This window comes from Bufo bufo, chromosome 10 (assembly GCF_905171765.1).
Source record: "Bufo bufo chromosome 10, aBufBuf1.1, whole genome shotgun sequence".
NCBI classification, from domain to species: Eukaryota; Metazoa; Chordata; class Amphibia; order Anura; family Bufonidae; genus Bufo; species Bufo bufo.
The window spans coordinates 141331475-141355793 of record NC_053398.1 but is presented as its reverse complement, the minus strand read 5'-3'; the positions used below and the strand labels follow the sequence as shown (position 1 = coordinate 141355793).

The 24319-nt window shown below is 43.0% G+C and overlaps 1 protein-coding gene across 2 annotated transcripts in view; it reads left to right on the top strand.

Moving 5' to 3' along the window:
* PLCG2 (phospholipase C gamma 2) overlaps positions 1-24319 on the top strand; it is a 126946-nt gene that overhangs the window by 74846 nt on the left and 27781 nt on the right. For both annotated transcript variants that reach the window (XM_040410530.1, XM_040410531.1), the window contains exons 16-25: positions 1331-1420; positions 3521-3687; positions 4026-4226; positions 4311-4430; positions 5353-5533; positions 9510-9581; positions 10827-10936; positions 11252-11345; positions 15088-15154; positions 19463-19620. In XM_040410530.1, the coding sequence (XP_040266464.1) occupies positions 1331-1420; positions 3521-3687; positions 4026-4226; positions 4311-4430; positions 5353-5533; positions 9510-9581; positions 10827-10936; positions 11252-11345; positions 15088-15154; positions 19463-19620 (1260 nt within the window). The remainder of the gene's footprint in view (positions 1-1330; positions 1421-3520; positions 3688-4025; positions 4227-4310; positions 4431-5352; positions 5534-9509; positions 9582-10826; positions 10937-11251; positions 11346-15087; positions 15155-19462; positions 19621-24319) is intronic.

Genomic DNA, 24319 nt, shown 5'->3' with positions numbered 1-24319 from the left:
ACCAAAGAAATCAGAAACCAACTTATCTTATCTGAGCAGGAACAGCCAATTCCTCCTTGCTTGCTTCCACAGCCTGACAGAAGCTATAACCCGCACGGTACACTGGGAGTGAGAGTAATTTAAACCCACGACCCCACCCAGTGCACCTGAAGGGAGGCGGATCTAGCACGACTCCAAAACAAAACAAATTACTAAACACGTGCTGCTAATCTGGCAGACCTCCGCACATAGTCTGAGCAGGGCATGACAGCATTAGGATAAAACTGATCAGTTTTTTTCCGGTACTGAGCACCTAGGACGGAACTCGATACCGGAAAACAAAAACGCTAGTGTGAAAGTACCCTAATCTTAAGAAATTTGAGAAAATATAGGGACTGTGGTTGGCTGCGAAAACATCGGTAGCCTAAAGAAAGGTGGGAATCTTGCGGTGCCGCGGTGGAGGGTATGAGCGAGTGAATGATATCAAACTTCACAATACAATTACTAAGAGGCAACGGCGAGAACTCTGATGGACTTTTGTGGAATCTATTTAATGCACCAAATCGCTGTCGACGCGTCTCACTGATTTGTGCGGATCTGGTTCAGTGAACTGTTTAAATGTTTATCTTGCAAAATGATAAATAAAAACTTTTTAAAAAAAATAACAAAAGAGAAAACATATAAAAATCAAAACAAAGTGAAGGCAACACAAGCCTGATCGCAGTCTTTACTGACACGTGAGGGGGTAATGTCCCCTGACACACGCGCACGGCTATAAGGATCTAAGCCTTGAATTATGTATGTTTCTATAAGTGAAAGCTCCAAAAATGACAGATATAATACAGAAATGTAATAGCGGAGGTTCATTAACAGCTAAGTACTCTGCCTGCTTTTCATGTTCTATTTAGCCTGTCAAGAGACAGATACAATTGCCTGTATTAGGACGGATGAGGTAATTTATACCATTCCATACTGCTGACTACATAATTGTATATTCTATTTATTCTACACGCGTGTATTGTGTCCGGGGCATTGTAAAACATGTTAAGGTCACGTTTACACATTACATATAATACATTGTATCAATAAGGTAGTAAAATGCATGAATTAATGAGTTGGCTAAAATTGCAGCAAATGTATACAAATGGAGAATCTAACATTACGCATTTTCTCTTATACACCAAGAATTTGGACCCGTTTCTAATCAATTTAAGTGCCTTTTATGAGTCTTTGTTTCCAGAGCCATGCTGGGAGTTGTAGTTCTGCAACAGCTGTAGAGCCACAGGTTGGCGAACCCATTGATCTAAACGTAAAATGACATTGATTGGCGTTGTGTGTGTCTTCTTTGCAGAAATGGTCCGTGCGTTACTGCGCCATCGCCGGTGATAAACTGTCCTATGGTGATGAGATTGAGCAGAATTCAGAGGACCCTACACCTAAGGTACGTTTACTGAGGATCTTTTATACACCTATGAGGACGTCCATGGAAAATGATTCATTCCGCGTGAAACAATTATTTGTTACCTTCCCATGATGAAAATAAAAACGCTGGATCGGAGAATCTAGTGTACCATAAAGCAACTATCACACAGAGGGACAAAAAGCAAAGCACAACATATGTTACCTACAGTATTCATAGGAAGGAAGTACCGTACAGTAAGTGCTCTATAGTACTCCTGGTGAGATAGTGCCCCAAAGGACCAATCAGTGTCCTCTAGGACCCGCAATGCGAAAGTGCCCTCTAGTACCCACAGTGACAAAATGCCCTATATATTACATGTAGGAAGAAGTGCCCTGCAGTACCCACAGGGAGGAAATACCCTGCAGTACCCACAGGGAGGAAATACCCTGCAGTACCCACAGGGAGGAAATACCCTGCAGTACCCACAGGGAGGAAATACCCTGCAGTACCCACAGGGAGGAAATACCCTGCAGTACCCACAGGGAGGAAATACCCTGCAGTACCCACAGGGAGGAAATACCCTGCAGTACCCACAGGGAGGAAATACCCTGCAGTACCCACAGGGAGGAAATACCCTGCAGTACCCACAGGGAGGAAATACCCTGCAGTACCCACAGGGAGGAAATACCCTGCAGTACCCACAGGGAGGAAATACCCTGCAGAACCCCCAGGGAGGTGTGCTATTGATGATGCATGCTATGTGCAGAGGGTATCGCCCCCCCGTATCTCCCACCTTTGTACCACGGAATACATCCCAGCCTTACACAGTTACCAGGACACTGAAAATAGGTTGGATATTGAAGATACAATGTAGCTACGAGCCAAATAAACACCGGTGCTTAGAAGATTGCAAAAAGATATATTTACCCAGTATGAAAGTGTTGGAGCAGATAACCCTGCGTGAAATGTATTTGGTGTCATGATTCTCCTGTTCCCGTCCAAACCTGTAATTCTCTGTAATCAGCGCCGACTGTCTCTCCGGGATTTGTGGGCAAGATGCATTATTCTGCAGGTGGCGGCCTGTGAATTGTGCAGACCTAATAGCCGCAGCAAAAGGAGCACGGCCTAGTACACGGCCACGGATAATGTCCACAGACTGCTCATGTTCTAGGCGATTTATCCATCCATCCACCAATCTATCCATATATCTACAAATTATCCATCCACCTATCAACCTATTATCCATCTATCAATTGTCTATATTATTTAATATCTATCTACCTACCTAATTTCTATCTATCCACCCAATATCTATCTATCTATTATCTATCTATCTATCTGATATCTATCTATCTATCTATCTATCTCATATCTATCTAGCTATCTATCTATCATCTATCTGTTATCTATCTATCTCATATCTATCTATCTATCTATCCAATATCTATCTATTGTGGGGACTCGCTCTGGTAGACAGGACAAGCGGACGCAGTATAGAGGCAAAGACCAGTTTGTAACTCAAAAACTTCAGTGTTTTATTCACACTTATGGCAACAAAACAGTACGACAGTCCATTTGCAGTTTTGGTGATCGTTCACACCTAGACAGTTCATACAGCAAAAGAGTCACCTGTTATCCTAGGTGTTGGTTCACACCCGATCGGCATTGCTCAGGACAGAGCAGACCTCCCAAACTCAGCCCTCCAGCCTAGCACACGGCTCAGATCCCAATCCAGCGATTGCCAGAGCTCCTCTGTCAGACAGAGAGGTAATTACAACCAGCTGACACTGCTGGCTGGGTTTTTATATAGGCCAGTCAAGACCCGGCCTGGAACGTGGGGAGTAGTCACCCACCCAGCACTTTGACTACTCCCAGTAAGAGCCGTCCCGGATCAGCTATTACAGCTATACTAAATAGCAAGGTGTCAAACAGCAACTGCTGCTGACTCATGAAAACTGGCTCTTACTCCACCGAGGTGACACATACCTTCCGTCAACGACGGTCCCTTGCGCCTTCCTACACTATTTATCCATCCAATATCTATGTATCTATCTAATATCTATAGATGTCATTTTTAATATCTATTTATCTCTCTATCTGATATCTATTCCAAATCATGTATTTCTTTTTCTTATTTAGTCAATGAAAGATCAACACTTGCAAGAAAAATGGTTCCAGTTGACTGAAGGCCGAAATATGGCGGAGCGCCTTCTGCAGGAGTACTGTGCTGAGATGGGGGGCAAAGACGGAACCTTCTTAGTGAGAGCGAGTGGAACCTTCCCGGATGAGTGCACGCTCTCTTTCTGGTACAGCCCTCTCTTCTTATGATAATCTGAGGTAGTGGTCAGTATTGGACCCCAATATAATGAAAACTAACACCCTGAGTTCAGGGGCGTCCGGCTACACCCCAGAATTATGTTACAATCCCCTCAATACGGCAGGGAAATTTTGCGTAAAAAATCTGCAACAAATTTGATTTGAATTTTCTACAGGGTGAAAATAATTGAAAATCCGCACCATAAATTGACATTAAATATTTCCAATTCTGATTTGGTAAAATCTCACCCACTTTGCTGCCGCTATAACCGCGGCAGATCATGCGTCCTTCCACAATAGACATACCTTTGGTGTTGTGTTTTTTTAGGAGATCGGGCAGAGTGCAGCACTGTCGAATCTACTCCTGCTCGGACGGAGAGTACGTCAAGTATTACCTGACCGACAACCTAACATTCAATAGCATTTATGAACTGATACAACACTACAAGAAGTTCTCTCTGCGGTGTCCCGACTTCGAGCTGAGGTTAACAGACGGCGTTCCCAACCCCAATCCACACTTATCTGAGGAGTAAGTAAGGCCGATGTTAGACGTATACGGACGCTTTGTTTTTAAAGGGATGGTTCCGATTTCTCTTGTTTTTGCCTCTTGTAGCTGGTACTACGATAACCTTAGTCGAGGAGAAGCAGAGGAAATGCTGATGAGAATTCCTCGGGATGGTGCTTTTCTGATACGGAGGAGAGAAAATCTGACCTCTTACGCTATTACTTTCAGGTAACCCTTTTAAAAAGGTTATCCCATGAACTTCAGTGATGACCTGTCCACAGGCAAGGTGATAAATGTAGGATCGCTGGGATTCTGGCCACCAATGATCCTGACAATGGAGGTTCCAGGGTCCCCTGTTTGAATGCAGCAGCAGTGAGCATGTCAGTCCACTGCTCCATTCACTTCTATGGCTCCGTCAGTCCCATAGAAGTAAACTGAGTTTTGGACTGACACTACTCCTTCATTCAGAGAAAGGACTGGGGAATTCCTGTTCTTGGTCCAGCTAGAGGTCCCGGCCTTCGGACCCCAGCGATCCTACATTTAAAGGGCGTCTGTCAGCAGATTTGCCCCATGACACTGGCTGACCTGTGCGCTTGGCAGCTGACAGCGCTTACATAGACAGCGGCGTACATAGAGAAGTAAGGGCCCCATAACAAGGATCAAACCATTTCCAATTACCCTTGGGACATTTTTCCATTGCCTCATTTGCTAAAAGTTGTTGAGTCCTGACCAAGTTTTGACCCCCAGTAGAAGAGGGGATGATCCCAACTAAGACTGGGCCCCTTCTTGCTCTGGGCCCCCTCTTGCTCTGGGCCCCATAGCAGTCGCATGGTCTGCCGCTATGGTAGTTACACCGCCGGTCCCTGACGGCAGAAATAACACACGCTGCTATGCAACCAGACTATGGGATTTCAAAAAGATCCATTCACAACGATGTAAGATCTGGGCTGTGACATCATGTACTGGGCTGTGACATCATGTACTGGGCTGTGACATCATGTACTGGGCTGTGACATCATGTACTGGGCTGTGACATCATGTACTGGGCTGTGACATCATGTACTGGGCTGTGACATCATGTACTGGTACACAGAAATTTCCTGCCATTTTGCCTCACTTTTTTTTTCTCTTTCTTTTCTTTTTTTTTTAGGGCAGAGGGAAAAATTAAGCACTGCAGAATCACAAAAGATGGCCGCCTGTTTGTTCTTGGGACTTCAGCCTATTTTGAGAATTTGGTGGAACTGGTTAATTATTATGAGAAGCATGCATTGTACCGAAAAATTAAGCTACGCTACCCGGTGACGGAGGAGCTGCTGAGCAGACTGAACGCCGTATGTGCCGTGTATATTGTGCTTATCATGCATTAGCCCAGATAACCTTACCATAGAGAGGGGCCTGGAAAACAGATACCTGTACAAGAATAGACGTGATACCCCTATACTGAGATTTACCTTGGTGATGTCACCGCAATCACATAGTGGTGGAAAGGTGTGGACAACCCTTTTGTAGAGTTAACACTCCTGTTTTCTGAGATTTCTGAGTTGTGTTATCTAATCTAAGCAAACACCTTCAATTGCTTTTGTCTCAAGATAATGCGATGAGTTAAGAAATTTGAGTTAAGAGCTGGAGCGGTAACCCCGCTACATCTGTACTTTTTAAGTAATGTATATGGCAAGGATATACCTTTGGTTGTTGATCGTCCCACTACTGGGGACCCCGATAGACCCTTTAGCGCCACGCCTTGTTAAAGGTTTTTCCTTGGAGCAGACCCATTCATTTGGCTGCAGGACTTCTGTAATTTCCTGGCTTGGAGAACGTCTGTGCAGGGAAAACAATGAAGGGGCTTCATTGTCAGGATTTCAGGGGTCCCAGAAGCTGCCCACCCATGTTATGGCACATGTTTCCATTATACCATAGGATTATGTGATGGGAATAACCTTTTAAAAGGTTAAAAATAGGTCAGAACACAATAGACAAACAGATCATGGATGGGTCATTGGTCCCATGGGAGAGGTGTCCCAAAAATTAGCATCCTATACAGTGTAACCCCTACAGCATCACATATTTTAGGGATTTCAAATGAAACTTTCATTTCCTTAGTACTATTATTATAGGGGATGTCCAAGGCTCCTCAGGATAGGTCATCACTATCTGTTCGTTGGGGGTCTGACTTCCACCATCCCTGCCACTGTTTGGATGAGCACTTCAGTCGAGTCCCATTATTCTGACCACCAGCTAATATCCAGAGTAACTGCCGTGTGCAGCACGGACAGCAGCCAGATGGGCCAGGAGTGACTCCATAAGGTCCTGGTAGGTTGTCACAGGTCTCTGGAGCCATGTCGACTGCAGAGCATCCCACAGCTGCTGGAGGGGACTGGGGGGAATCCATAGAGTAAACACGACGATTGAGCTGGTCCCACAGATGCTCAATTGGGTTCAAGTCTGGGGAATTGGGGAGCCAGGGTAGTACCTGGAAGTCTTGGTCATGCTCTTCCAACCAGTGTTAGACATTTCTAGCCATGTGACAAGTGGTATTGTCTTGCTGGAAGATCCCATCTGCCCCAAGAAAGACAACGAGCATGTACGGCTGTACGTGATCTACAAGGATGGATTCATACCAAAATCAGTGGAGAGCGCCTTCCACATGGATGAGTGACCCAGAGAATGCCACGAAAACATCCCCCAGACCCTAACACTGCCCCAGCAGCTTGTGTTCTTCCAGCGATGGCTGCAGGGTGTTTGTTCTCTGATGTTTCTTGCCTGACACGCCAATGTCCATCGCTGTGCCAATCAGCCGAGGTCCCATTCTGATACTGCAGCAAAACCTGAAGTCTTTTCTCCCGAGGCAACTTTGTTAGCAGAGGTGCAGTGACCGTCCGTCTGCTTTGAAAAACCAATAATCCTCTCTTTTTGCAACTCTGATAAATCGCCCTTTTTACCCATTACAGCAACAAGGGATACGTGTGCAGACAGTCTATCACACAACATATATACCCACCGATGGATACGTGTGCAGACAGTCTATCACACAACATATATACCCACCGATGGATACGTGTGCAGACAGTCTATCACACAACATATATACCCACCGATAGATACGTGTGCAGACAGTCTATCACACAACATATATACCCACCGATGGATACGTGTGCAGACAGTCTATCACACAACATATATACCCACCGATGGATACGTGTGCAGACAGTCTATCACACAACATATATACCCACCGATGGATACGTGTGCAGACAGTCTATCACACAACATATATACCCACCGATGGATATGTGTGCAGACAGTCTATCACACAACATATATACCCACCGATGGATACGTTTGCAGACAGTCTATCACACAACATATATATCCACCGATGGATACGTGTGCAGACAGTCTATCACACAACATATATACCCACCGATGGATACGTGTGCAGACAGTCTATCACACAACATATATACCCACCGATAGATACGTGTGCAGACAGTCTATCACACAACATATATACCCACCGATGGATACGTGTGCAGACAGTCTATCACACAACATATATACCCACCGATAGATACGTGTGCAGACAGTCTATCACACAACATATATACTAGGGATCGACCGATTATCGGTTTGGCCGATATTATCGGCCGATATTGAGGATTTTGAACGTTATCGGTATCGGCATCAATTTTGCCGATATACCGATAACGTATGGGGAACACAGAACGCGCTGCTGACAGCGCTCTCTGTGTTCCCTCCGCAGCACAGGGGAGAAGGAAGCAGTGTCTCCTCCCCCTGTGCTGCTGCTGCCGCTGCCGCCAATGAGGGGATAGAACATAAGAGGAGGGGAGGGGCTGTGGCCGCTGCGCCACCAATGAAGATAAGCCTTTCATTTATTCATATATACAGGAGGCGGGAGCTGGCTGCAGAATCACATAGCCGGCTCCCGACCTCTATGAGCAATAGCTGCGGTCCGCGGTAGTTAACTCCTCAGGTGCCGCGGATCGCAGCTACCGCTGATAGAGGTCGGGAGCCGGCTATGTGATTCTGCAGCCAGCTCCCGCCTCCTGTATATGAATGATCGATAGACTTATCTTCATTGGTGGCGCAGTGCGCCCCCCCAAGCCCCCCAGTATTAATCATTGGTGGCGCAGTGCGCCCCCCACCCCCATCCCAATCCCGGCCAATAGTAAAAACATTGGTGGCGCAGTGCGCCCCCCCCCCCCCACCCAGTATTAATCATTGGTGGCAGTGGCCACAGGATCCCCTCTCCCCTGCTCCTCTGATCGGAGCCCCAGCTGTGTAAGCCTGGGGCTCCGATCGGTTACCATGGCAGCCAGGACGCTATTGAAGCCCTGGCTGCCATGTTCAGCTCCATGCTGCTGTGTGCACTATGCACAGAGCAGCAGGGACAGTGTGAGATCCTATTCACCCTGATAGGACAAAGGTTCTAGTCCCTAAGGGGGTTAAAAGTTAGTAAAAAAAAACCACAAAAATATTAAGTATAAATGAAAAAGATTTATAAAAAAAAAATACACATTAACAATAAACAAAAAAAATACACATTAACAATAAACATATTAATTTTCAGCAGATTTGTGTAGGATTTTTTTTTTTTCTCAAAAATGAAAATTCCCAGAATATCGGTATAAATTATCGGCTATCGGCCTGAAAGTTCACAAATTATCGGTATCGGCCCTAAAAAATCAATATCGGTCGATCCCTAATATATACCCACCAATGGATACGTGTGCAGACAGTCTATCACACAACATATATACCCACCGATGGATACGTGTGCAGACAGTCTATCACACAACATATATACCCACCGATGGATACGTGTGCAGACAGTCTATCACACAACATATGTACCCACCAAGCCAGCTCACCACATGGGGCTTCCTTCATGAGCTACACTCTGCCGATATCGAAAGTAGGAAGTGGTCAGAATAATGGGACTCGACTGTGTAGTATACTAAGCAGAGCACCGCACATTGTATAAGGGCTATGCTTTGCACTGCAGCTCAGTCCCATTCACATGACTGGATCTGATTTGCAGAAAGGTCATGTGACCAATGGACGAGACGTCACAGGCCGAGGCAGAGCTCTTCCTGCAGCAGATTGGAGGGGGTGCCAGGAGTTGAACCCCCACTGATCTGATATTCATGACTTATTATGAAGATAGGTATCAATATTTAATCCTGGAAAACCTCTGTAAAGGAATATTCTTGTGTATGTATATACAGTATATAAATATATATTCTATATAAGTTCTGCATTATGACTTTGGCAATTCCTGCGTTTTAGGAAAAGGACTTGAGCTCCATTTACGGAGTTAATACAGTGTACGTGGATCCCAATGAAATCTCCCCAGCCATGGTAAGTCATCAGATTATTAAATATGAAGGGGCAGACAGAGTGGAGTAACATATGTAGGACACGTGCCATCTTTTGCGGAGCGGAGGCACGGATTGGAAGCCAACGGAAACCCTTCTGTGGGCTTTTGGGTCCGTGCCTCCACACTGTAAAAGATAGAACATGTCCTATCTTTTGCGAATCACGGAGCTATTCAAGTCAATGAGTCAGCGTCCGCAGTTCACGCGGCCGGTGACCGTGCATTGCGGACCACTATTTGGGGTCTGCAGCATGGACGCGGCAACCATACGGACCTTAATCAGAGGGTGAAATCCACAGCAAAATTTCCTCTGTGGAAATGCAGCAATATCTGTAGCTGAAATTCCTCTATTGAAAATCTGCCCTGTGTGGCTTTACGCAAAGCCTGCCTGAACACATTGTAGGTTATGTGCATTTTTTCCATGCATTTTTTCATGCAGAAAAAAACACTGTGTAGTAGAGTACCAGAAAAGTGAACAAGACGTAACAGAGCTCATGTACACTTTGCATATTTTTTCTGCATCATGTCAATTGTTTATTTGGATTTTTAGTGTGGATTTCACCTTTTGCAATGCAACGAGTGAGATCATGGCAAAGGGTCAGTCAGCACACCCCAATGCGCAGGTGCACGACGCCATGGCTGACAGCACAAAGACAAAAAAACAATGCAACAGCAAACACAAATACAGTACAATAATGCCATCGTTATAGTAAATATTTTGGTTCTAATGCTGCGCTCATTTTATAAACTGGAGATTCTTGGCAAATACATTTTGTACAAAAATATTTGTGCCTGTCCGCCAACGACAAGCCGATCTCTATAGGAAAGGAACCTAACACTAACTGCTACCTGTTATGTGCCATACTGGCCACCATAAAATACAGGGAATGCAGGTTCCACATGCATGCTGGGTCCACTCTGCCTTTTACCGCTTTTGGTGCTATAATGGCCTCCATTAAATCCAGGGAATGCAGGTACCAACATGCATGCCGAGCCCACTCTACACCTGTCCTGGTGCCAGACAGCTTCCAATGAATGCAGGGAGAGAAAGCAAAACTGCAGCAAAATCCCAAAAAGTTACATGTGGATTTTGGTGCAGACATTCTGTTTGGAAACCTGCCCCCAGACGCAGGTTGCCTAAAGGTGGAATTCTTCTTTAAGAAGAATACACAGATGACCCCCTTTATACTTTATGCTCACGCATTACCCTATATTGTGTGTTATTCAAGCCACAAGGGACGGTCCGAGCGCTATACAACTATACGGCCACGAGACCTGACGAGCTGAGTTTCTGCACCGGCGCCCTGATTCACAACGTGGCTAAAGTCTCTGACGGATGGCAAGTATCACTTACCTTTTCATTCATCACTAATTTTATTGTACTGGAGTTTTAACAAGAGGCTTATCAGGGCTGGAGACGGGGGAGGCTTGTGAGGGGGAGGGGGGCTGCAGAAAACCGCAACCTCTGGTACTGGGGGATTTGCTAAGATGTTCCATTTGGTGGTCATTCAGCTTTCCCAAAATCAGAAATGAACTAACACAGCAGAATGGAGATGACGGGATATTCCCCTCCGAGAGATATTATAGAGAGGATATGGCGAAATATCACATACACCTCTTGTGACACTGACTACATCCACCTCTTATTTTACAGGTGGACGGGGGACTACGGAGATAAGCTGCAGCACTTCTTCCCCTCAAACTATGTAGAGGACATATCAATGAATGATGACAGCGTTATCAACCGGGTAAGAAACACCGGGAAAAGCAGTCATTTTGCTTCTCAAATGTGCGTTTCTCCAATGTAAAACTTCCCTTATAAACCATTGTAATAATTATTTTCTTCTACATAGGAGCAGTATTATAGTAGTTATATTCTTGTACATAGGAGGCAGTATTATAGTAGTTATATTCTTGTACATAGGAGCAGTATTATAGTAGTTATATTCTTGTACATAGGAGCAGTATTATAGTAGTTATATTCCTGTACATAGGAGTCTGTATTATAGTAGTTATATTCTTGTACATAGGAGCAGTATTATAGTAGTTATATTCTTGTACATAGGAGGCAGTATTATAGTAGTTATATTCTTGTACATAGGAGCAGTATTATAGTAGTTATATTCTTGTACATAGGAGGCAGTATTATAGTAGTTATATTCTTGTACATAGGAGGCAGTATTATAGTAGTTATATTCTTGTACATAGGAGGCAGTGTTATAGTAGTTATATTCCTGTACATAGGAGGCAGTATTATAGTAGTTATATTCTTGTACATAGGAGGGAGTATTATAGTAGTTATATTCTTGTACATAGGAGGGAGTATTATAGTAGTTATATTCTTGTATATAGGAGCAGTATTATAGTAGTTATATTCTTGTACATAGGAGGCAGTATTATAGTAGTTATATTCTTGTACATAGGAGGCAGTATTATAGTAGTTATATTCTTGTACATAGGAGGCAGTATTATAGTAGTTATATTCTTGTACATAGGAGCAGTATTATAGTAGTTATATTCTTGTATATAGGAGCAGTATTATAGTAGTTATATTCTTGTACATAGGAGCAGTATTATAGTAGTTATATTCCTGTACATAGGAGGCAGTATTATAGTAGTTATATTCTTGCACATAGGAGGCAGTATTATAGCAGTTATATTCTTGTACATAGGAGGCAGTATTATAGCAGTTATATTCTTGTACATAGGAGGCAGTATTATAGTAGTTATATTCTTGTACATAGGAGGCAGTATTATAGTAGTTATATCCTTGTACATAGGGGCAGTATTATAGTAGTTATACTCTTGTACATAGGAACAGTATTATAGTAGTTCTATTCTTGTACATAGGGGCAGTATTATAGTAGTTATATTCTTGTACATAGGAGCAGTATTATAGCAGTTATATTCTTGTACATAGGAGCAGTATTATAGCAGTTATATTCTTGTACATAGGAGGCAGTATTATAGTAGTTATATTCTTGTACATAGGAGCAGTATTATAGTAGTTATATTCCTGTACATAGGAGCAGTATTATAGTAGTTATATTCTTGTACATAGTAGGCAGTATTATAGTAGTTATATTCTTGTACATAGGAGCAGTATTATAGCAGTTATATTCTTGTATATAGGAGGCAGTATTATAGTAGTTATATTCTTGCACATAGGAGCAGTATTATAGTAGTTATATTCTTGTACATAGGAGCAGTATTATAATAGTTATATTCTTGTACAAAGGAGGCAGTATTATAGTGGTTATATTCTTGTACATAGGAGCAGTATTATAGTAGTTATATTCTTGTACATAGGAGGCAGTATTATAGTAGTTATACTCTTGTACATAGGAGCAGTATTATAGTAGTTATATTCTTGTACATAGGAGGCAGTATTACAGTAGTTATATTCTTGTACATAGGAGCAGTATTATAGTAGTTATATTCTTGTACATAGGAGGCAGTATTATAGTAGTTATATTCTTGTACATAGGAGCAGTATTATAGCAGTTATATTCTTGTACATAGGAGCAGTATTATAGTAGTTATATTCTTGTACATAGGAGCAGTATTATAGCAGTTATATTCTTGTACATAGGAGCAGTATTATAGCAGTTATATTCTTGTACATAGGAGGCAGTATTATAGTAGTTATATTCTTGTACATAGGAGCAGTATTATAGTAGTTATATTCCTGTACATAGGAGCAGTATTATAGTAGTTATATTCTTGTACATAGTAGGCAGTATTATAGTAGTTATATTCTTGTACATAGGAGCAGTATTATAGTAGTTATATTCTTGTACATAGGAGCAGTATTATAATAGTTATATTCTTGTACAAAGGAGGCAGTATTATAGTGGTTATATTCTTGTACATAGGAGCAGTATTATAGTAGTTATATTCTTGTACATAGGAGGCAGTATTATAGTAGTTATACTCTTGTACATAGGAGCAGTATTATAGTAGTTATATTCTTGTACATAGGAGGCAGTATTACAGTAGTTATATTCTTGTACATAGGAGCAGTATTATAGTAGTTATATTCTTGTACATAGGAGGCAGTATTACAGTAGTTATATTCTTATACATAGGAGCAGTATTATAGTAGTTATATTCTTGTACATAGGAGGCAGTATTATAGTAGTTATATTCTTGTACATAGGAGCAGTATTCTAGTAGTGATATTCTTGTACATAGGAGCAGTATTATAGTAGTTATATTCTTGTACAGAGGAGACAGTATTATAGTAGTTAGGGCTCTTTCACACTTGCGTTCTTGTCTTCCGGCATAGAGTTCCGTCGTCGGGGCTCTATGCCGGAAGAATCCTGATCAGGATTATCCTAATGCATACTGAATGGAGAGAAATCCGTTCAAGATGCATCAGGATGTCTTCAGTTCCGGAACGGAACGTTTTTTGGCCGGAGAAAATACCGCAGCATGCTGCGCTTTTTGCTCCGGCCAAAAATCCGGAACACTTGCCGCAAGGCCGGATCCGGAATTAATGCCCATTGAAAGGCATTGATCCGGATCCGGCCTTAAGCTAAACGTCGTTTCGGCGCATTGCCGGAGCCGACATTTAGCTTTTTCAGAGTGGTTACCATGGCTGCCGGGACGCTAAAGTCCTGGCAGCCATGGTAAAGTGTAGCGGGGAGCGGGGGAGCAGTATACTTACCGTCCGTGCGGCTCCCCGGGCGCTCCAGAGTGACGTCAGGGCGCCCCAAGCGCATGGATCATGTGATCACATGGATCACGTCATCCATGCGCATGGGGCGCTCTGACGTCATTCTGGAGCGCCCCGGGAGCCGCACGGACTGTAAGTATACTGCTCCCTCGCTCCCCGCTCCTACTATGGCAACCAGGACTTTAATAGCGTCCTGGGTGCCATAGTAACACTGAACGCATTTGGAAGACGGTTCCGTCTTCAAATGCTTTCAGTACACTTGCGTTTTTCCGGATCCGGCGTGTAATTCCGGCAAGTGGAGTACACGCCGGATCCGGACAACGCAAGTGTGAAAGAGGCCTTACTTTATATTCTTATACATAGGAGCAGTATTATAGTAGTTATATTCTTGTACATAGGAGCAGTATTATAGTAGTTATATTCTTGTACATAGGAGCAGTATTATAGTAGTTATATTCTTGTACAGAGGAGACAGTATTATAGTAGTTACTTTATATTCCTGTACATAGGAGCAGTATTATAGTAGTTATATTCTTGTACAGAGGAGACAGTATTATAGTAGTTACTTTATATTCTTATACATAGGAGCAGTATTATAGTAGTTATATTCTTGTACATAGGAGGCAGTATTATAGTAGTTATATTCTTGTACAGAGGAGACAGTATTATAGTAGTTACTTTATATTCTTATACATAGGAGGCAGTATTATAGTAGTTATATTCCTGCACAAGGGGGTAATCAAGATTTAAAAAATGTGAATGACGATCTGATTAAATTTTACATTCTAATCAACTGTTTTCATATTTCATAGATTATTGAAGACAGTCCCTTGGGGGCAATGTGTAGAGGTATCCTAGACCTTGGGACATATGAAATCAGTAAGTAATTATTACTAAGTGCGTGAAGAAAATAAGGACTTTTTAGATAGTAATAATAAAAGTAATATCAAGTTTGGACACCCCATTTTCTAGTGAGAGTACACCACTACTCAGCCTCTCAGAAACATGCGGTTATTACCGGGCAAATCCAGTGTGACAAATTGGGGGTCAGTTAGCTTACAGGGATCTCTATCTTCTGAGTTAACGCTACTTTCACACTGGTGTTAGGTTTGTCCGGCAGGGGAACAGCCTTCCGGATCCGTACTAACGCTTATTTATGCGCCAATGGTCTCTTGAGACCTTCAATCCCTATAGGGGTCCCTAACTGATAGTAAAATATTTATCTTTATTAATTATTTTTTAAAAAAAAATTAGATTCACAATAACACACAACAAAAAAGAGGAACTTTTAAAATTGTCAGTGTCCAGTGATCTATGGGATGATGTCCCTTGGAGTGGTGTACTTCCTTAGACACTCATCCCCTGACGAAGCCACAGTATGTGGCGAAACATGTCGGGAGGGGTGGTATAGTGCGACAATTTTAAACAGTGTCCATGTGCAGGGAAATTGATGTGATATAGCACGATGCAGCAGATAGGAGAGTGTCAGCAGTGAGGGCTACAGATACTCACAGCGTTACAGAGACCTCTATGAATAGGAATAGAGGACCTAGTATAGCTGCGGTATAGGTTGATAGTTAGGAAAACAGCAGTAAAGACTGAATAGGGATATAGAGGCAGCCCTGCAGCAGAGAATAAAGAGCTACAATCATTGAAAGGACAGCAACATTGTAGCTGTATGGTTACCTTAAGACTAAGGGCCAATAAGTAGCGAATCTCAACAGGAGCAGTACCTCTATTAGAACTCTACATGCATACACATGCAAACAACTAATCAACCTATAAATAGCGCGCATATTACCCTATATAAAACAAGAGGGCCCTCACCAGATGAGTGTCTAAGGAAGTACACCACTCCAAGGGACATCATCCCATAGATCACTGGACACTGACAATTTTAAAAGTTCCTCTTTTTTGTTGTGTGTTATTGTGAATATAAATTTTTTTTTAAAAATAATTAATAAAGATAAATATTTTACTATCAGTTAGGGACCCCTATAGGGATTGAAGGTCTCAAGAGACCATTGGCGCATAAATATAAATATCCCGAGGGTCTCTAAAAGGGACTTTGTTTAAAAGTACTAACGCTTACACACGTGTGCTGCCGGAAGTCCGGTCCGGTCCCATTCACTATAATGGGAAAGGGCAGGTGATGTGACCGCAGTACGTCAAACATGCTAAGAGGTGGCCGGAGAAATACCGCAGCATACCGCAACATTTTAAAATAGGAATCCGAAGTGGGCTTTGGTAGGGAGGTAGGGTTGCACCAGGTATTGAACTTTCGATACCCAATCAATACTTTTGCACCCGGATCGATACAATACTGGGATTCGCTGTTCTCCAATACTAGATCCCACCGAACTCCGTCAATTAACCTCTCAGGTGCTGCACCTGAGAGGTTAATTGACGAAGTTCGGCGGGTTCGCCGTTCTCGGTCATTGAGGCTGGGTGCCAGCTGTGTGATACAGCTGGCAACTGCCGTGTACATTTTTATTAAGGGGTTAATTATACTCATAGGTAGTGCAGTGGCCACAGGGCCCCCCACCCTTCTCAATATTATATTAGTTGTTGCCGCAGCGGACACAGGGTCCCCACTCTAAGTATTTTCATTGGTGGCAGTGGCAGCTTCCGATCGCAGCCCCAGCAGTGAAATTGTGGGTCTCTGATCGGTTACCATGGCAGCCAGGACGCTACTGAAACCTTCGATGGCTGCCATGGTAAGCTCCCTGCTGCTGTGTGCACAAAGCCCAGGGCAGCAGGGAGAGTGTAAGATCCTATTCACCCTAATAGATCTCTATTAGGGGGAATAGAATAAGAGTTCTAGCCCCCTAAGGGGGCTAATAGTTATTAAATAAAAAGTATAAAAAAACACCAAAAGGTTAAAAGTTTAAATCACCCCCTTCCCCAATTTCACATATAAAACATACTAGGTTTCGTCACGTCCGAAAAAGTCAGAACTATTGAAATATGAAAAAATATCTCCTACGCGGTGAACGCCGTAGCAGAAAAAAAAAAGAACATGCGATTCGCCATTTTTTTGTCACCTTGTCCCCCAAAAAATAGGATAGGACTATTCTATTATGGGCCAGAATGCACGTGGCTTTTTTGGTGTTTTATTTTTCTTTCGCCTGGTATCGAATGGTATTGAGTATCGCAATACTTTTTTATGGTATCGAAATCAAACCCAAATTTTTGTATCGTGACAACCCTATACCAAGGTGCCGGCCAGTACCAAAACCCACTTCAGATTCCTATTTTAGAATGTTTTTAAACACAAAGTTATGAATACAGTAGTAATTTACCAAAAGTCTCGCGCAACTTCGGGCGAGAAGAAGTTTGGCCCCACGGAGCTGTACGGAAACAGCATTAAAAACTAATGGGGTCATTTTCTCAAACTGGTGTAAAGTAGAACTGGCTTAGTTGCCCGTGGCAACCAATCAGATTCCACCTTTCCTTTTTGACAGCTCCTTTGGAAAATGAAAGGTGGAATCTGATTGACTAGGCCAGGTCTACTTTACACAAGTTTGCTAAATGACCCCATAAGTTTTTAACGCCTGCCAATATTTTTAGTGATCGACGTTCATAGTTTATTGCTTGTTTTACATTTCATTAAGAAATAGAGTGAAATAAACTTAAACAAATAATCTTCTCTTGATACGGATTTCTTTCTATAGTGATACCTCATTGTTTCCAAATTCAAATAACTCAGGTCAGGTTCAACATAGGAAATTGCTATTTATGCAGTTCCCTAATTTAGCGCTCATGCACGCGAACGTATTTTCCTTCCGTGTCCCTTCCAGGTTTTTTTTTTGTGGACCGTATGAGGAACCATTCATTTCAATGGGTCAGTAAAAAAAACTGAAGTTACTCCGTGTGCATTCCGTTTTCCGTATGTCCGTATTTCCATTCCGCAAAAAAATAGAACATGTCCTATTATTGTCCGCATTACGGACAAGGATAGGACTGTTCTATTAGGGGCCGGCTGTTCCGTTCCGCAATATACGGAATGCCTACGGACGTCATCCGTATTTTTGGCGGACCGCAAAAAATACATACGGTCGTGTGCATGAGGCCTTACACCTTATGAGTTGGGCGTTATCGCTATTCATTGGATTGACTCACCCCGCCCACTGCCCCTCCCACCAGCGAAAGGCAGTTTTCTCTATTAGGGCTCATTCAGATGACCCTCTGTGTTCTGCAGTATGATAAAAAATGCCTATTCTTGTAGGACATGCTCTAGAACAGGACATGCTCTATCTTTTTTGCAGGGCCACGGTCTGCTGTCCGCATCTTTTGTGGCCCCATTGAAATGCAGACACAGCCGGACAGTCATGTGAGTGAGCCCATACTGTACATAGGGAGAAAGCTGTCAATCAGCAGCTAAGTGATACTAAAGACTATGGAGCTGGATACAATGCTGATACGTGTCTGTCAAAAAGGGCAGCAGAAAGGTGCCACAAGTTCTTAAAGTGAACCTCCACCCTTTAAGCACACGTCGATTTAGGTCCAAAATGCCGCTCCATGCAACCAGCACTAAGGGACCTTTCTGCATATCGTGTTACTGCTAGGCTGGGGCTACACGGCGATCTTGGCCACGACAACCGCCACACGAACACAAATTGCTGTCCATTCAACTTTACTGGATAGCAGAGCAACTTGCCGCAACTTCAGAATTGGGTAAAATACAGCAGAGTTGGATATTATTTTTTTTGTGGCAACTTGCAAATCCTTCAGTTCAATGCCTGAACCGCTATCGGTCGTGGGACGGGTTTGGCGGCCAAGATCCCCGTGTATAACGCCGTACATGTGCATTTCTTTGCAGCTGTATCTGCCATGGCTCCAAAGTTGCTTTTTTCACCCCTAGCCTCCCTCATTCCACCGCTAATGGTGCCATTTGTAGTGAATCGGCAGGTGGGTGGTCATTGAGGGAAAGTATAATTGACACTAAGCGCTGGGGACCACCTACCCGACAAGACAATGCTGTCAGGTGCAAAACTAATGGTACAGATAGCGGTGCAAAGGGAGAAGCTGCAGGAAAAACACCATCAGCAGTGATAGGACTGCAAAGGTATGTGGCCTGCAGAAGATCTGTGACGTGACCGGTAAGTAGCTCTGCTTTAGAAATGTGTGGACAAAGAGGACATTACATGTAGGGTAATGATTGCTCTAAAAATTACTTTTTCTCAGAAAAATTGGTGCAAGGCAAACACAACAAACTGTTTGTCTTTTCACTGGAACCCAAGGACCAGAAGGATCCCTCAGTAGATTTTGCAGCTGAGAAAGTGGAAGAGCTGTTCGAATGGTACAAAAATATCCATACTATAATACACCGGAAAGGGGCAGAGGTAAGTGAGCGTGGACGGGACTCAGTACTGGTGGAGGTGAGCCAGAGAAACATGAATGTGAGATTATAATATAATGAATTACATTATACAGGATGTAACTGAGGATCAGTACAGGAGAAGTAATGTAAGATATGTACACAGTGACTGCACCAGTAGAATAGTGAGTTCAGCTCTGGAGTATAATACAGGATGTAACTCAGGATCAGTACAGGATAAGTAATGTATGTACACAGTGACTGCACCAGCAGAATAGTGAGTGCAGCTCTGGAGTATAATACAGGATGTAACTGAGGATCAGTACAGGAGAAGTAATGTATGTATACAGTGACTGCACCAGCAGAATAGTGAGTGCAGCTCTGGAGTATAATACAGGATGTAACTGAGGATCAGTATAGGAGAAGTAATGTAATGTATGAAGACAGTGACTGCACCAGCAGAATAGTGAGTGCAGCTCTGGAGTATAATACAGGATGTAACTCAGGATCAGTACAGGATAAGTAATGTATGTACACAGTGACTGCACCAGCAGAATAGTGAGTGCAGCTCTGGAGTATAATACAGGATGTAACTCAGGATCAGTACAGGATAAGTAATGTATGTATACAGTGACTGCACCAGCAGAATAGTGAGTGCAGCTCTGGAGTATAATACAGGATGTAACTCAGGATCAGTACAGGATAAGTAATGTATGTACACAGTGACTGCACCAGCAGAATAGTGAGTGCAGCTCTGGAGTATAATACAGGATGTAACTCAGGATCAGTACAGGATAAGTAATGTATGTACACAGTGACTGCACCAGCAGAATAGTGAGTGCAGCTCTGGAGTATAATACAGGATGTAACTCAGGATCAGTACAGGATAAGTAATGTATGTACACAGTGACTGCACCAGCAGAATAGTGAGTGCAGCTCTCTAGAGTATAATACAGGATGTAACTCAGGGTCAGTACAGGATAAGTAATGTATGTACACAGTGACTGCACCAGCAGAATAGTGAGTGCAGCTCTGGAGTATAATACAGGATGTAACAGGATCAGTACAGGATAAGTAATGTATGTACACAGTGACTGCACCAGCAGAATAGTGAGTGCAGCTCTGGAGTATAATACAGGATGTAACTCAGGATCAGTACAGGATAAGTAATGTAATATATGTACACTGTGACTGCACCAGCAGAATAGTGAGTGCAGCTCTGGAGTATAATACAGGATGTAACTCAGGATCAGTACAGGATAAGTAATGTATGTACAAAGTAGCTCAACTGTTTGAATGTACAGTTGCAAGAAAAAGTATGTGAACCCTTTGGAATGATACGGATTTCTGCACAAATTGGTCATAAAATGTGATCTGATCTTCATCTAAGTCACAACAATAGACAATCACAGTCGGCTTAAACTAATAACACACAAAGAATTAAATGGTACCATGTGTTTATTGAACACACCATGTAAACATTCACAGTGCAGGTGGAAAAAGTATGTGAACCCTTGGATTTAATAACTGGTTGAACCCCTTTGGCAGCAATAACTTCCACCAAACGTTTCCTGTAGTTGCAGATCAGACGTGCACAACGGTCAGGAGTAATTCTTGACCATTCCTCTTTACAGAACTGTTTCAGTTCAGCAATATTCTTGGGATGTCTGGTGTGAATCGCTTTCTTGAGGTCATGCCACAGCATCTCAATCGGGTTGAGGTCAGGACTCTGACTGGGCCACTCCAGAAGGCGTATTTTCTTCTGTTTAAGCCATTCTGTTGTTGATTTACTTCTATGCTTTGGGTCGTTGTCCTGTTTCAACACCCATCTTCTGTTGAGCTTCAGCTGGTGGACAGATGGCCTTAAAGTGATTTTTTTTTTTGGGCTAGTTAAATTAGTTATATTGCGATATATGACAATATAATTGTGTTACTTACTTTGATCCAGCAGTTTCTGCAAAAAACTAAGTTTTATAATATGTAAATTCAGTCTCTACCAGCAAGTAGGGCGGCTACTTGCTGGTAGCTGCTGCAGAAATCCGCCCCCTCCTCTTGATGATTGACAGGGCCAGCCGGGATCTCCTCCTCCGGCCAGCCCTGTCGGCATTTCAAAAATCGCGCGCCTGTGTTCATTCGGCGCAGGCGCTCTGAGATGAGGAGGCTCGTCTCCTCAGAACTCCCTCAGTGCGCCTGCGCCGATGACGTCTTCTATTTCGGTGATGTCATCGGCGCACTGAGGGAGTTCTGAGGAGACGAGCCTCCTCATCTCAGAGCGCCTGCGCCGAATGAACACAGGCGCGCGATTTTTGAAATGCCGACAGGGCTGGCCGGAGGAGGAGATCACGGCTGGCCCTGTCAATCAACACGACAAGGGGGCGGTTTTCTGCAGCTGCTACCAGCAAGTAGACGCCCTACTTGCTGGTAGAGACCGAATTTACATATTATAAAACTTGGTTTTTTGCAGAAACTGCTGGATCAAAGTAAGTAACACAAATATATTGTCATATATCGCAATATAACTAATTTAACTAGCCCAAAAAAAAAAAATCACTTTAGTGGGGTGACAGAAGCCCTTTAAGTTCTGCAAAATGTCTTGATAAACTTGGAAATTTATTTTTCCTTCGATGATAGCAATCCGTCCAGGCCCTGACGCAGCAAAGCAGCCCCAAACCATGATGCCCCCCCCACCATACTTCACAGTTGGGATGAGGTTTTGAGGTTGGTGTGCTGTGCCTCTTTTTCTCCACACATAGTGCTGTGTGTTTCTTCCAAACAACTCAACTTTGGTTTCATCTGTCCACAGAATATTTTGCCAGTACTGCTGTGGAACATCCAGGTGCTCTTGTGCAAACTGTAAACGTGCAGCAATGTTTTTTTTGGACAGCGGTGGCTTCCTCTGTGGTATCCTCCCATGAAATCCATTCTTGTTCAGTGTTTTACGTATCGTAGATTCGCTAACAGGGATGTTAGCATATGCCAGAGACTTTTGTAAGTCTTTAGCTGACACTCTAGGATTCTTCTTCACCTCATTGAGCAGTCTGCCGTGTGCTCTTGCAGTCATCTTTACAGGACGGCCACTCCTAGGGAGAGTAGCAGCAGTGCTGAACTTTCTCCATTTATAGACAATTTGTCTTACCGTGGACTGATGAACAGCAAGGCTTTTGGAGATACTTTTATAGCCCTTTCCAGCTTTATGCAAGTCAACAATTCTTAATAGTAGGTCTTCTGAGAGCTCTTTTGTGCGAGGCATCATTCACATCAGGCAATGCTTCTTGTGAAAAGCAAACCCAGAACTGGAGTGTGTTTTTTATAGGGCAGGGCAGCTGTAACCAACACCTCCAATCTCATCTCATTGATTGGACCCCAGTTGGCTGACACCTCACTCCAATTAGCTCTTGGAGATGTCATTAGTCTAGGGGTTCACATACTTTTTCCACCTGCACTGTGAATGTTTACATGGGGTGTTCAATAAAAACATGGTAACATTTAATTCTTTGTGTGTTATTAGTTTAAGCAGACTGTGATTGTCTATTGTTGTGACTTAGATGAAGATCAGATCACATTTTATGACCAATTTGTGCAGAAATCCGTATCATTCCAAAGGGTTCACATACTTTTTCTTGCAACTGTATCTGTCTAGAAATTGTAAAATGGTCTAGAAATGAGGCCCTACCATTTAACGTTACACAAGCCCTGGTCTTATTATTGGGCCCTCTCTCACTTTTATTTCTACCACTGTTTATTGCTCATATAATTCTCCTTGGTGCTGACACAGCAGGCGATTGGACGGGGCTCACTAATATGTAGTGTATCTGACTGTCCATATGACATTCACATAAGGCACTGACGTGATTATGTCGGTGCATCATTTCTTCGCCAGCACCTAATCAGCATAATGCGAATTTGCAGAGCAAATTAGCAGCTCATTTATAGCACAATTCATTGCTGGACCTTTGTGGTAAAGGGTTAAGGGCTATGAGATTATATTTTTTTATAATAATAAGCAAAATTAGGTTTCAATCAGCTTCTAACGCAAACATCTGGAGTTAAGTGACTCTGACATCAGCCACTTTTCTTGATTGCCAGCGACATGAATATGTTTAATCGCAAATGGCATATTATACATTTTAAATTGCTTCTCCCATTGACTTTAACAACCCCCATACATATTTATGCCCGTGCCCCACACTGGTACAAAAATCTCCTTATTTAAAGTTTCATTTATCGATTTGTTGGTTAATATTTTTTCCAGTGGAATGAAAATCAGGTAAACATCTATCCTATCTGCCCAGCGGATCTCGTTTTTTAGGCTAAAAGGGTATTCTAGCTATCCTCTATTCACAGGATAGGGGTAACTATTAGATAGGGGGGGGGACCTACTGCTGGAACCCCCACCGACAGGGGCGTACAGAGATCTAATAGGGCCTCGTAGCAAAACTTTGCATGGACCCCCCTTCCCTTTTTCTGCAGAATGAAGCAATGGATCGCTAAGTGAAGATATCACTACATTCGGCTGGGCTAGCGGTACAAGTTGGTTCCATCCTAGAGTGTCCAATTCCGCACTCCCTACAAAATGACGTGGAGAGAAGCAGGGCGTGCACAGTACCGCCCGGCGTACACGCTGCGTCTCTTCAACCTTGATGTCAGATTGGCAGCAGAGAGGCTTTTAAAGACTTTTAAAGTGATGAATATGATGGAGATGCAGTACCAAGCATAGCCGTCAT